We start from the raw sequence: 13,946 nt of genomic DNA on the forward strand, positions 1-13,946 counted from the left end.
TGTTCATTTTAAACAAATTCACTCCTTTCAGTACCAGTTGTCATCAGATGAGTCTCTCCTCTTGTTACTAATCTGTGAATCACCATTTAGTCCATACTCAATCCATAACTATGCCTCTTTTCTCCTCAGTACTCTTGTTTAAAGAAGAATAAAGAGTTGATAATGACAGCAAACCATCACTGCACTTACTATCCAAATTAACTTTATATACCTTTATATACTTTATATACCTTTATTTAAACCTCACAACATCCTATGAAATAAATATAAATACTTCTATTTTTACGAGACTCTTAAAACCTAAACAACTTGCCCAAAGTCCCTGTGGTGGAGCTGACATTTGAACCCAGATCTAAACTGTGCCAGGGTACAAGCTATATTATATTATCTTCCTGGTAGAAGGATTTCTGCATATTCCTTCTAAATCACTCAGTTTTTAGTCATCTAGCCACCTCAAAATCTACAGCCTTTTAAGTTCTTTTTCAGGTAATTCCCAAAATGTGGATTCAATAGCTCCATAAACATTTTTTGACCATTTGATAAATACCAGACATTACAATAGGTGAATAAATTTGGTTTCTGCTCTGAAGGATCAAGGAATGAGTTTATGTGTAGGATGGGAGCATTTGGAGAAGCAAAATAAGTACAGATGTGCAATCTCTTATCCACAATCACAAAACCTCAAAATCCCGAAAACTGACAATTATTTTGTAAATTGTAGCATTTTGGTATCAACACCCTATCTGAATTGGCATTAAGCTACTTATAATCTTCAGTGATCCCACTCAGTGTGACTAATTCATACATTTCATTTTAGATGTATCAATGTGTTTGGTTACTCAGTGTTATCCCAGATAATGTGTACTATATTGCCTTTCTAATATTCAAAAGAAAATAATTTTTGAAACACATTGTGTCCCAGGAGTTTTGGGTAAGAGAGTGTCAAAAAAGAGGTACTATTTGGATCTGATTGTTGAATACAAATTTGCCAGGAAACCAAATGGAGGAAGATAAATGCAGTGGAACTACACGCAACAGCCTGAACAAAATCACGAGAGAGTAATGAGTGGTCAGGGGAAGGTGTACAGGTAGGAAAGTGACAGAAGAATAAAGGTGACCAGTTCCCAGGGGTAAAATCACAAAGGTGCTGTGGAATGCCTTACAAAGTTTGGATTTGTCCCAGATGGCTAAGAGGTGATATAGAAGAATGTTAGGCTAAGAGAGGTAAGGTGACCATACATCTCAGTTGCCAGGACATGACTCGGTTTCTTCCTGCTACCCAAGCATTATTGATAACACAATTTTTCACTTTCACAAGTAATTTAGTTTGGGTGAAATAGTTTATGGGCCCCTAAATGGTAGAACCAGATAATGATTTTAGAAAGAAAATTGTCAGTAGTAGGGAAAATGGAATTAGGGTCAGAGATTTCCACAGGACTTTTTCCTAAAATGAGAATAACCTTATGAATGCCAAAACCTAGCATGTAGGAAAAATGGCATAAAAGAATGTCATCACATTTTTGTGGGTGAGTAAAAGTTTTCTAATGCCTATAAGTAAGAAGGGAGGCATTTTCAGTTGTGGACTGAAAACAAACTCCATCCTTTCTTCTACCTCACATTGTCCTGCGGTTTCCTTATATCTTGGCTTTTGGCTCCAGCTGAGTTGAAGAAGTTAACTGAGTTAAAATACCCAGAAAAATATAACATAAATGGAGCTGAAAATACATAAATATTATGAATCCATATTTGTAGTATTTATGCCTCCATTTAAAATAATTAGGAAGCAAGGGGCACCTGGGTGGCTCAGTCGGTTAAGCATCTGACTGGCTCAGGTCATGATCAGTTCATGGGTTTGGGCTCCACGTCATCAGGCTCTGTGCTGACAGCTCAGAGCCCGGACCCTGCTTTGGATTCTGTGTCTCCCTCTCTCTTTCTGCCCTTCCGCCACTTGTGCACATGCACATGTTTTCTCTCTCTCTCTCTCTCAAAATAAACATTAAAAAAAGTAGGAAGTATATTGATGTGTTTTTCTTTTTTTCAAGTTACGGGGCTAATGAACAAATTAATAAGTAAAAGTAAATTACAAAATATAAAATATGATCACACATTCTTCACCAATTGAATATAAATGGGAAATATATTTAATGGTTGCTTTAATAAGCAAGTAGAAAATGAAGGAAAATATTAATATCTATGTATCACAGTATGTCAAATTAATTTTTATCTTATAATTAGGTAGCATTAAAAATTTGGAATTATTTCAATTTCTGAATAGATTTCCATTAGGTACAAATTGGGAGTTTCAACAGAACCATTTTATCTTACTAATCAGGAAAATGTAAATTAAAACAAGGTATCATTTTCCCATCATATCAGTGAAAATTAAAGTATAACAGCTTTTCTCTGAGATTACAGGAACTAGTATACTCTTAGGATGTTTTTGTTATAGACACTCTGGGATTCTTTTGGAAATAGCTAATAAAATTAAATATGTGCATAACCTATGACCTTGCAATTCTATTTCTAGACATTTACCTTAGAGAAACACTCACAAATATGTACAAGAAGAAGGGGCAAAGGTGCTCATTATAGCTATGTGGCAATAGCAAAACACTGGGTATAATCTATCCCATAATATCCATCATGGGGAAGTATTATGGAATGCTATGTGAGATGAAGTTAGACCCCAAGGGGTCATTGAATTAAAAAGTAAAGCAAATTGAAGAAATAAATATGCAGTAAGCCATTTAAGGTTTTTTTAAAAAGTTTTGTATGGGTTTTTAAGAAGTATCTTTATTAGTGCTTGGGCTGGACAGATATACCCCAAACTGGGATCAGTGGTTGCTTCTAGGGAGGGGTAGGAAATCTTGAATTTCCAGTAGTGGTTAAAGGAAATTAGATTTATTCTTTATTAGTTTTTTAGGACTTTCATAGCAAAGTACCACAGACTGGTAGCTTAAACAATAGAAACTTATTTCCTCACAGTTGTGAAGACTTGATGTCTGAGATCAAGGTATCAGGAGGGTTGATTTTTTTTCCGAGTCCTCTCCCCTTGCTTATAGGTGGCCACCTTCTCCCTTTGTTTTCACATGGTCTTTCCTCTGTGAGCACCTTTGTCCTAATCTCCTCTTCTTACAAGGACACCAGTCATACTGGAATAGTGCCTATTCATAATGACCTCATTTTGCCTTTATGACTAATTTAAAGGCCCTATCTCCAAATACAGTCACATTCTGAGGCACTAGGGGGTGAGGATTTCAACATAAGAAAATGGAAAGGATTAAGGGACAGACACAATCCAGCCTATAACATATTCCTAACATTTTTATTTTAAACAAAAGAAATTGGATTCATATTTATATTGAGGCTAAGCAAAGTTGTAAAAGAAAATGACAAGATTATTTACATCTAGACAAATTTCCCTTTACAGGAAATCTTTTTAGTTTTTAAGGGTGCTGTAACACCAGATTGCCAACATTGGTTATCCTAGGAAGGTGAAAATGGAAGTAGGTAGGGGGATATCCTTAACTTTTTAAAAAACAGACTTGACTGTTTAGAGCAGCTTTAGATTTACATAAAAATTGGGAAGATAGTACAGAGTTCCCATATACCCCACACCCAGTTTCTCCTGTTATTAATATTTTACATTAATATGGGTTATTTGTTGTAATTAATGAAGCAGTATTGATACACTGTTACTTAAAGTCCATACTTTATTCACATTTCCTTAGTTTTTACCTAATATCCTTTTCCTATCTCAGGACTCCCATCTAGGATACCACATTACATTTGGTTGTCATTGTCTCCATAATCTCCTCTTGGCTATGATAGTTTTTCAGACTTTTTATTTGACAACCTTGGCAGTGTTGAAGAGTGCTGGTAAGATATTTTGTAGAATGCCCTCCTACTGGAATTTGTCTTATAGATTTCTAATGATTAGTCTTGGGTTATGGGTTTGGGAAAGAAGACCACAAAGGTAGAGTGCCATTTTCATCACATCATATTAAGGGTGTGTACTATCAACATGATTCATTATTGCCAACAGTCACCTTGATCGCCTGGTGAGGTCTCTCCAACTATAGTTACCCTTTTTTGCCCCTTTCCATACTGTCTTCTCTGGAAGGAAGTCACTATGTGCAGTATGTGCACTATGTCCACACTTGAGGAGTGGGAGCTGTGGTCCACCTTCTTTAGAACAGAGTATCTATGTATATTGCTTGGAATTCTTCTGCACAGGAGATTTGTTTCTTTTCTCTCATTCATTTATTTACTCAATCTTACTAACTTTTTTTTTTTACTATATTTCTTTGGATCATTTTACATAATGAGCATATATTAATTTTGTGGTTATTTTGAAATAAGGATATTTTAGAGATACTTACATCATTAATTTGGGACGTTAGAAAGTAGGAACATGCAAGGTTATCAGAAAGGACCTAGGGAGGTTAAAAATATAACTACCAGTGTACCTCTTCTCTGTTAGTAATGTATTATTCTTATTTAGACTATAGAAAGTGGTTTATACAAATATTTGATACGATTCCCTGCTTAGAAAGTAAGAAGTTTACATCTTTAGATAAAAGATGAAACAAACAGAAGCCTTCTTATTGTGTGCATTTTCTGAGTTTCTTAAGTTTCATAACTTCATGGCAGGTTATAAGTTGCCACCTTTCATTTTGCAAACTCTTGGACCCCTTGTACTGTTCTTTGAAATAATGTGCATATATCATGCCTTTTCTATACACAATTGGGATTCTTCATATATCTCCTTTGAGAATTTCCAGGCTTAATTATTAATCTTTCCTCCCTAACTTAAAAGTAAATTTTGAAACTCTAAAAAAGAAATCTGTTGATAATAACCATAATGTAAATTATCTCACTGTTTCTGCTCTTTTATGTACACTATCAGTGGATTAATATTTCTTTACATTGTGATTTTTTTCCAGATATTTCGGTCAGCTTGTTAGCGGTGGTTGTCAGCTTCTGTGGCCTGGCCTTGTTGGTTGTCTCACTTTTTGTCTTCTGGAAGTTGTGCTGGCCTTGTTGGAAAAGCAAACCTGTGACTTCCAACGTCAGTACCCTTCCACAGAGCATTTCAAGTGCTCCTACTGAAGTCTTTGAGGCCGAAGAGAAAAAAGAAGTTAAAGAAAATGAAAAGCCAGCTCTAAAAGCTGTTGAGCCTGCTATAAAAATCAGCCACACTTCCCCTGATATCCCAGCAGAAGTCCAAAATGCTTTAAAAGAACATTTAATTAAACATGCACGTGTGCAAAGACAAATTACTGAACCTACATCCTCATCCCGGTAAGAAAAGATCAAATATATAAAACTGTGTGTGCGTGTATGTGTGTGCTTGTGTGTGTGTGTGTGTGTGTGTGTGTGTGTGTGTGACTTTGTAAGGGGAGAAAAATGGAGATGAGAAAGGAGAAAAGAAAAACAGGAGAAATGAGAATGACATAAGAAACAGAGCATTGAATAAAGAGGAAAAGGGCAGGACAGTTAAGCATCCAACTCTTGATTTCAACTCAGGTCATAATCTCGTGGTTCATGAGTTCGAGGCCTACATCAGGCTCTGAGCCGACAACATGGAGCTTGCTTGGGATTCTCTGTCTCTCTCTTTCTCTCTCTCTCTCTCTCTCTCTCTCTCTCTCTGCCCCTCCTCTTCTCATGCTAGCTCTCTGGCTGTCTCTGGCTCTCAAAAATAAATAAATAGGGGCACCTGGGTGGCTCAGTCGGGTAAGGTCCAACTTGATTTCTGCTCAGGTAATGATCCCACAGTTCTTGAGATCAAGCCCTGAGTCGGGCTTCATGCTGACAGCACAGAGTCTGCTTGAGATTCTCTCCCTTCCTCTCTGCCTCTCCCCCATTCACGCATGCACACATGTTGTCTCTTTCAAAATGAAGAAGCATTACAAAATTAAATAAATAAACCTTAAAAAAAAAAGAGGAAAAGGGTAGGACAGAGGAAGTAAGGATGAGGGAAACTGAGGACAAAGGAGCCAGACAGAGAGCAGTACCATGAAGGGGTTTTAGTAGAATTTAAGGTCTCAGTAAGATAACATAACTACTGACTATTATTTGTTAACTCTTTCCCTTGAAAGATCATTGCTTGATAGTTGCTACTTGCAGTCTCAGTGTAGTTTAAGTCAACCAATAAATATCAAGAAAACAGCTACTTGCAATGTCTGTCATGAAATCATCTGGAAGTTCACAATCAAAATTGAGTAACAGAGATTAATATTGAGTCTCCAGTTGTTTAGTAACTGCATTGTCCCCATGGAACCACTGGAAAATGCTATTTGAACACATATAGGCCAAGCCATATTGGGCAGAGTGTGGTAAATGCCACAGGAGTTTTGGTGAATATCCTGAGCACACTAAAGAGTGTATACAGGGGCACCTGGGTGGCTCAGTCGGTTAAGCGGCCGACTTCGGCTCAGGTCATGATCTCGCGGTCTGTGAGTTCGAGCCCCGCATCGGGCTCTGTGCTGACAGCTCAGAGCCTGGAGCCTGTTTCGGATTCTGTGTCTCCCTCTCTCTGACCCTCCCCCGTTCATGCTCTGTCTCTCTCTGTCTCAAAAATAAAAAAAACGTTAAAAAAAAATTAAAAAAAAAAAAAAAAAAAGAGTGTATACAAAAGGAGGGAAATGAGAGCCTCTTCATGGAGATATATTTTAACTCTGCTTGGAAAAATTAGTAAAAGATTGCTTGAATGAAAATAATTTGCTATAATGTATTTCAAATTGTGTTAACTGTAAAGGAAACATAGATTCTTTTTTTTTTAATTTTTTAATGTTTATTTAAAGAGACAGAGCATGAACAGGGAGGGGCAGAGAGAGAAGGAGACACAGAATCCCAAACGGGCTCCAGGCTCTGAGCTGTCAGCACAGAGCCCAACGCGGGGCTCGAACCCGGGAACTGCGAGATCATGACCTGAGCCAAAGTCAGATGCCCAACCAACTGAGCCACCCAGGCGTCCCAAGGAAAAACACATTCTTGTGAAGAGTCATTTTTTTTCTATTAAGGATGGTCTTCAGTCCTTAAAATGAATGACAAAGTAGTGGTACTGGTTTTTCTCTGCTTCTCAGAAGTAACAACTAGTTTTACCCGAGGGCAGAGGAAAATCAGTGGTTTGGAAAGGCAAGTATGGTTTCCTGCTAAGTAACTGACTTCCTAATCTTCCCTTTCTACCTCTCTAAATCTAAGTAACATCTACGCTTTCTGACATGACATACTTTTGTAGGTTTAAAAATCTGTGAAATTGAAACACTGTGCATGGATCATGTTTGCCACTAGGATTGAAAGAATATTCAGTATATCTTTTGTGAAATAGAAAAGAATTGTATCAGAGGGGCCTGGGTGGCTCCGTCGATTAAGTGTCTGACTTTGGCTCAGGTCATGATCTCACACTCCGTGGGTCTGAGCCCTGCATCGGGCTCTATGCTTACAGCTCAGACCCTGGAGCCTGCTTCGGATTCTGTGTCTCCCTCGCTCTCTGCCCTTCCCCTGCTCGTGCTCTGTCTCTCTCTGTCTCAAAAATAAAAACATTAAAAAAATTTTTTTAAAAAGAAAAGAAGAGAATTGTATCAATAAATAAATCCACCTCTTTCTGAAATACATTCCAGACAAACAAGTAAGAAAAACTGTTACTTTGGGGATAAGGAACTTTGGAATAAGGAGGATGGATGGAGGTGTCTTTTCCACGTTATGCTTTTCTGTGCTCTTTAAAATTTATAACCAATGTATGTCTCATAGTTAGTTTTTCTGAGCAGTGGCATTTAGGGTCATTTTTAATTTTTATGATTTCTATGTAATATGAATATATGTTAACTTAAACTTATCTATTATGGTTATTTAACTGAAATAATTATCCCCTATGCCACTTGTAAAAACATTTATAAGAGGGGCACCTGGGTGGCTCAGTGAGTTAAGCATCCGACTTTGGCTCAGGTCATAATCTCATGGTTTGTGAATTCAAGCCCCACATCAGGCTCTGTGCTGACAGCTCGGAGCCTGGTACCTGCTTCAGATTCTATGTCTCCCCCTCTCTCTGCCCCTCCCATGCTCATGCTCTGTCTGTATCTCTCAATAATAAATAAATGTTAAGAAAAATTAAAAATAAAAAAATATTTTTAAGAAAAACTGCTTTAAAACTATCTGATTACTTGATTATCACTACTCTCATCACTGGCAACGGTGGCCAAATACAGTATTTAGTAAAGCCTTAAAGACACTCAGAAGTTTTAGAGTAAAAATGTTCAATTAATTTACAAAACATTTTTATTTATTTTTTATAAAACATATTTTAAATATTGACAGCAGTATGTACATCAATCAGCTTAGCACTCAGAATCATTAAGCTCTTTTAGTTGATAAGTGCACTTTGTCCCCCAATCTTAAAAAAACATAAAGATTAAATTACACATACATTGTATTTTCTAAGAGAAAAAGTAGAATACAAATTCATAGTTTTGCTAGAACTTTGATATTTCATCTACCTCTTTGAATTTCCTTGTTTATATGAGTGGCTGGGGAAGGAAGAAAGATTTATTTTTGAGCACTTGCAATTTGGTCACTATGCCAGGCACCCTTCCTGCTAATCCTGCCGACCTGCATGAAGTAAGTGTTATTAATTATTCCCATTACTTGTGAGTTAACTCAAGGCCCAGGGAAATTTATAATTTTGCCTAAAGTCATGCAGCTGGTGAAAGTTAGAATTCAAATTTATCCAGATTGATGGTTTCACATTTTAAGCATTAAAGCCAAGGGGATATATAGTTTTTTACAATCAAAGATGTTGGTTACAGTCTGCTGAGGACAGAGAGTTTGGGGGTTGAAGAATGAGGGCATCTTCCTTCTCATTCTACTCAGAAATCTAAGATTGTACGTGGTTATTGTGAATGACTAGAGTCACGATTTTAATCTCTTTGGCCTTGAGATGAATTCCTTGCATAAAACTTGATTATACTTAGTTCTCAAAACCCCTCATCTACATTAATTCCTTCATCATACTAGAAATTACCTTTATATGGAAGGAGGAGGAAATTGCTGAGTTCATTATGCAGCCCACTTGGACACAGATTGAGGGCACATTATCATAAATCTGATTATTCTGCTCAAATCTTAACTTTTCACTGAAATGTAGCAAACTCAAACCACACACATACACACACATGCACATGCACACAATGAATTGGTTTTGTCACATTATTAGGCTATGCCAGTTCCAGTCTGCCATTGGGACTCCCTTTTACTCGGCTCAGACAGTAGCTGACAAACATCTTACCCTTTCAAGTCTTATTTGTCTCTATATCTTAATAACATTTTGATTGGTTCAGAAATTAACAGCATTGCTGGAAACTGGAACATTTTCCAAGTTCTTATCTTCCTTTTCAAGTGCCTAGACACTTGGCCACATCAGCTTGCCAGCAGCCAAATGACTCAGGAGGCATCTCTGTATTTCTCAGTTATTAACATTATTCTAGCATGTATCTTGATTGATTGTTCATTCATTCAATAGTCTCATTCAGTAGATATTTACTAATGGGTATCATCAGTGTCTTATACACACCCTGTCCACTCTGCAAACTTAAGGGAGCAGGAAAAAAATTTACAACATATTGCAAAGATAAGACATGAAAGACCAACTTCAGTATCAGGAATTACAAGTATAGACTGTGGTGGAGAATGTAGAATTCTGAGAACAGAAAAATTATTCCTAGTATGAGGCTTGGAAAAGGGCCAATAGGCAAAGGCTAAAGGAAATGAAGAATTCACATAAATGGCAATTGGGAGAAAGTTTGCATCCCAGATGGAAACCTTTTATGTGAAAAGACCTAGAATAGGAAATGTTGCCATGAAAGTGGAATTTACTTGATCAGAAAACAGAGTTCAGTGGAGGAGTAAAATAGAAGAGAAAGTTGGCTGGACTCAAACTATATAAGGAGGCCTTGAAACCATGGGCAGGATACTCAAGGTCTGCCCTGTCAAAAATATTTGCAGCAGAAGAGTCCCTTGGATAAAGAGCTGTGTTCTAGGAAAATTAATTTGGCAACAGCTTATAGGACAGACTAAAGAAAAAGACATCTATTTGGAAACTAATATAGTAGTTCAGGCATGATAAAAATCAAGAAATAGCAAACAATAACCGAAAGACAAAAACCTGAAGGAAGTTGTAAAGGAAGAATCTAAGATCCCTTATAAAAAACACTGTGACATTTTAGTCATTATGAGTGTAGCCTATACCTTTTAAAAGCCTGCCATTCAGGGGCGCCTAGGTGGTTCAATCGGTTGAGCGTCCGACTTTGGCTCAGGTCATGATCTTGCCATTCGTGGGTTTGAGCCCCATATCAGGCTCTGTGCTGACTGCTTGCTCAGAGCCTGGAGACTGCTTCAGATTCTGTGTCTCCCTCTCTCTCTGCCCCTCCCCCACTCGCACTCTGTCTCTCTCTCTCTCTCTCTCTCTGTCTCAAAAATAAATAAACATTTAAAAAATAAATAAATAAATAAAAGCCTGCCATTCAAACAATTACAATTTGATGATACCAAGCTACCATTCAAGCATTATGGTTCCATATTCCCCCACACATAGAGCTCTATGCTGCTTTCTTAGGCAGAAAATGCCAAATTCACTTGTGTATTGCTCTTGACACCTAGACAAAGTACTGTAGGAACTCAGGTTATATTTGTTGGTCTAAAAAAAAAATCATTAAATGAATTTGATGACCTCATCCTATTGATCCAAATGGATACTTCATGATTGTCCACCAGAGGAGTGCTTGATCTTTTGACTGTCCCCACCTCTCTGCATCTGCATTTTGGCTTTTGTGCTTCCTTCATCTGGGATGGTGACCTCTTTTTTATCTACTGTAAGATGTTTAAGGAAAATGCATCTCAGAGTCTACCTTCTCTGCCCAATTATGAGCTATTACCCTTTATCATTTGAAGCCATAGTTACAATCTAGCAATTATCTATTGTCCTAATATTTAGCTCTAGCTATTTGCCAAACTCGATGCTAAGTTCTCAGGAGAACAAGGCTGTGTAGCCTACTTTTATGCGCTCCTAATTTCTATCACTGTGTAGATAGAGAATAAGTGTCAAGTGATGCTTCTGATTGGGGTCGTCTCCACTTCTCTGTGCTCTTTTAACAACAGCATCAGGTGGTGAGATAAACTGCCCATATTAGAAAGAAGTTAATGATGGTATACTCCCAGGGATGAGTTTGAGGGCCAATTTTCTGTGCATTCATTAATGGTATAGAGAAGAGGCGAATAGTAAGTGGAAAGTAATTTGTTGAGGATGAGGAATTATATAGGTTAGCCACTGTTAGGATTCTAAATACCTACTGAAAAATAATTGGGAAACCTAATGGCAGAGCCAACTGAACATTAACAAAAGCAGGAAAATGTGCATAGGAAGAAATTGTCTTATATGTGTTCATGGACTTACAATCAGCTATGTATGGTTGCTTACAAAAGTAATTTTTAAAATCATTATATAAGAGAAATGAAAGAATTATATAAAAATACATAAAACTGGATTGTATAGTTTTCTTTAAGAGATTTTTTTTTTCAATTAAATTCCTCCTAAAAGCAGAAATTGCAATTATCCATTCCAGGGCACTGTAAGTAATGGAAAGCAAGATGTTATACAAAGGGAGAGTATAAAAGATATAAACCTAGCTAGGATGTCAAGAAGCAGTATTTACCCAAAACTGAGAGAACTGAGAACTATCTCTTTGAAATAAAATTTCATGAAACATGCTGTACATGAAACCATTTCATGGTTTAACCATTTAACCATGAAATGGTTAAATAACCCTTTTCATGAAACATGTATTTGATAAATACACTAACTTCTTTTCTGAAGTGGGATGGCTCTTTGAACCAAGGTCAAAGACAAAACCTTATAAAATAAATTCAAACTTGGAGAGTTTGTTTTCTGGCACTGACAAATACCATCTCCTCTTTATAAGCACTAATTATGAATCGATTGGACTCTTCTTTATAATACAGAATATTCTTGGGAAGTTTGATTTCATGAGTCACAGGAATATTAGGGTAAATTGTTTTAAAATTTTTTTAACGTTTATTTATTATTGAGAGACAGAGACAGAGCATGAGCAGGGGAGGGGAAGAGAGGGGAGGAGACACAGAATCCAAAGCAGGCTCCAGGCTCCGAGCTGTCAACACAGAGCCTGACGCAGGACTCGAACTCACAAACTGCGAGATCATGACCTGAGCCGAAGTCGGATGCTTAACTGACTGAGCCACCCAGGCGCCCCTAGGGTAAATTGTTTTAATACAAACTCCAATTAACATTTCCTGAGTCTCAGCATATGTTATTATGAAATTCATGAAAAGGTGAATAATACTTAGTCTCTGCTGTTATGAAGACTACAGTCTAGCACACGGGTTGAGGAATGGAAGACAGATGTCGAAACATAATTTCAATACACTGTTTGCAGACGTCAGGAAGAGCATAACAGACTGAGAAATGGAGACTTGTAAAGCAGGCGAAAAGCCAAGAGGTATAACTTGGAAGCCAAGTGAACAGAGTATGTAAATAACCAGGAATGATTAATTGTTAAGTGACCCTAATAAGGTCAGTTGGGATGAAGACCGTGAATTGCCCTGGGAGCTTAGCAAAGTGGGGAAGACATTGTTCACATTTCTAAGAGTGGTTATGGTGGAGTTGGGCATATGTAAAGCTAATTAGAATATGTTTAAATAGAAGGAAATCAATTAGACAGTAAACAGACTGTCCTCAACTCTTTCAAGGAGTTTTGCTACAAATGTGACAGAGAAACAGTGTAGTACAGAGAGAGGAAGTGGTGTAAAGAAGTTTCCTTTAAGTTGGGAGAAACAATAGTGTGCTTTTATACTGATAGGCAGTGATTCAACAGAGAGGGAGGATTAATGCATTAAGCAGAGGGAATAGTCTTCAAGGTAACATGAGAAAAAATGGGATTTAGTATATAAGTGGAGGGACTGGCTTCAAGGCAAAACATACAGGTACAAATGCTGATAAGAGGGTTGATGATAGTGGGAGTCTGCGGAAGGTTTCTGCTCTTTGCTTCAATTTTTTCTGAGTGCAATGGAAAGCTTGGTCCTTAATGTAGACTAAGAATGAAGAAGGTGGTGATGGAGGTTTGTAGAAAAATGAGAAGGTATGAAATAGTCGTCTTGTGAATCCAGGAGGTTGAGAGGGAGAAGGGATTGCTATGCTACATTAGAGTTTGCATGAGGAATGTGGTCACAAATTTAAAGTGGAGCAGTGAGGGGCACCTGGGTGGCTCAGGTGGTTAAGCATCCAACTCTTGATCTCTCGTGAGATCAAACCCCATGACAGGCTCCATGCTGATAGCATGGAGCCTGTTGGGGATTCTCTCTTCCCCTCGCTCTCTGCCCCTCCTCCACTCAAGTGCATGCATTCACACACGTGTGCTCTCTTTCTCTCTCTCTAAATAAAAAATAAAGTAGACCAGTGAGAGTTGTTTTATGTATTTCTCCAATTGCATTCACTTGCACTTGTGCAGGTGTAGAAATGATGGAGACTTGAATTCAACCAGAGCCACAGTTTTGTCCTGCTACTAAGAAGGTAGGGAGCAACAGGGAATAGGGGATGTGTTAATGAGAGTGACTACTGATTAGCCATGAAATTAAAACTGGGTAAAGAGAGGGAAATGACATCAGGGAAGTAGGGATTATGAAATGGTGGTATAGACAATGGATTGGAGGTTCTGGTGAATTGGAAAGGTTGTCTGAGTTGGAGTGTAAGAGGGTCTGAGCTAGAAGGATAATGGGTGTTGATCAGAGAGAGGCATGCGTGACACTGGGATTCTGGAGAGTTTGCAGCTAATGATGACAAAATCTATGTACATGGTAGTAGCTTGAGTAAGTAAAGAGCATCATGGTAGAAGGGGAGTTCAGGGAACCTAGAGGCC

At 37.7% G+C, this 13,946-nt stretch overlaps 1 protein-coding gene across 3 annotated transcripts in view; it reads left to right on the forward strand.

Annotated features, from left to right (window-relative positions):
* Positions 1–13,946, forward strand: part of SYT10 (synaptotagmin 10) — a 67,872-nt gene that overhangs the window by 13,669 nt on the left and 40,257 nt on the right. For all 3 annotated transcript variants that reach the window (XR_002080804.2, XM_019452432.2, XM_019452431.2), the window contains exon 2: positions 4,947–5,304. Coding sequence is in view for 2 of the 3 variants with exons in the window: in XM_019452432.2 (XP_019307977.1) it covers positions 4,947–5,304 (358 nt within the window). In the remaining variant the exon portion in view is untranslated. The remainder of the gene's footprint in view (positions 1–4,946; positions 5,305–13,946) is intronic.

Source organism: Panthera pardus, unplaced genomic scaffold (genome assembly GCF_024362965.1).
Source record: "Panthera pardus isolate Hobbes unplaced genomic scaffold, ASM2436296v1 HiC_scaffold_6, whole genome shotgun sequence".
Classification (NCBI taxonomy): Eukaryota; Metazoa; Chordata; class Mammalia; order Carnivora; family Felidae; genus Panthera; species Panthera pardus.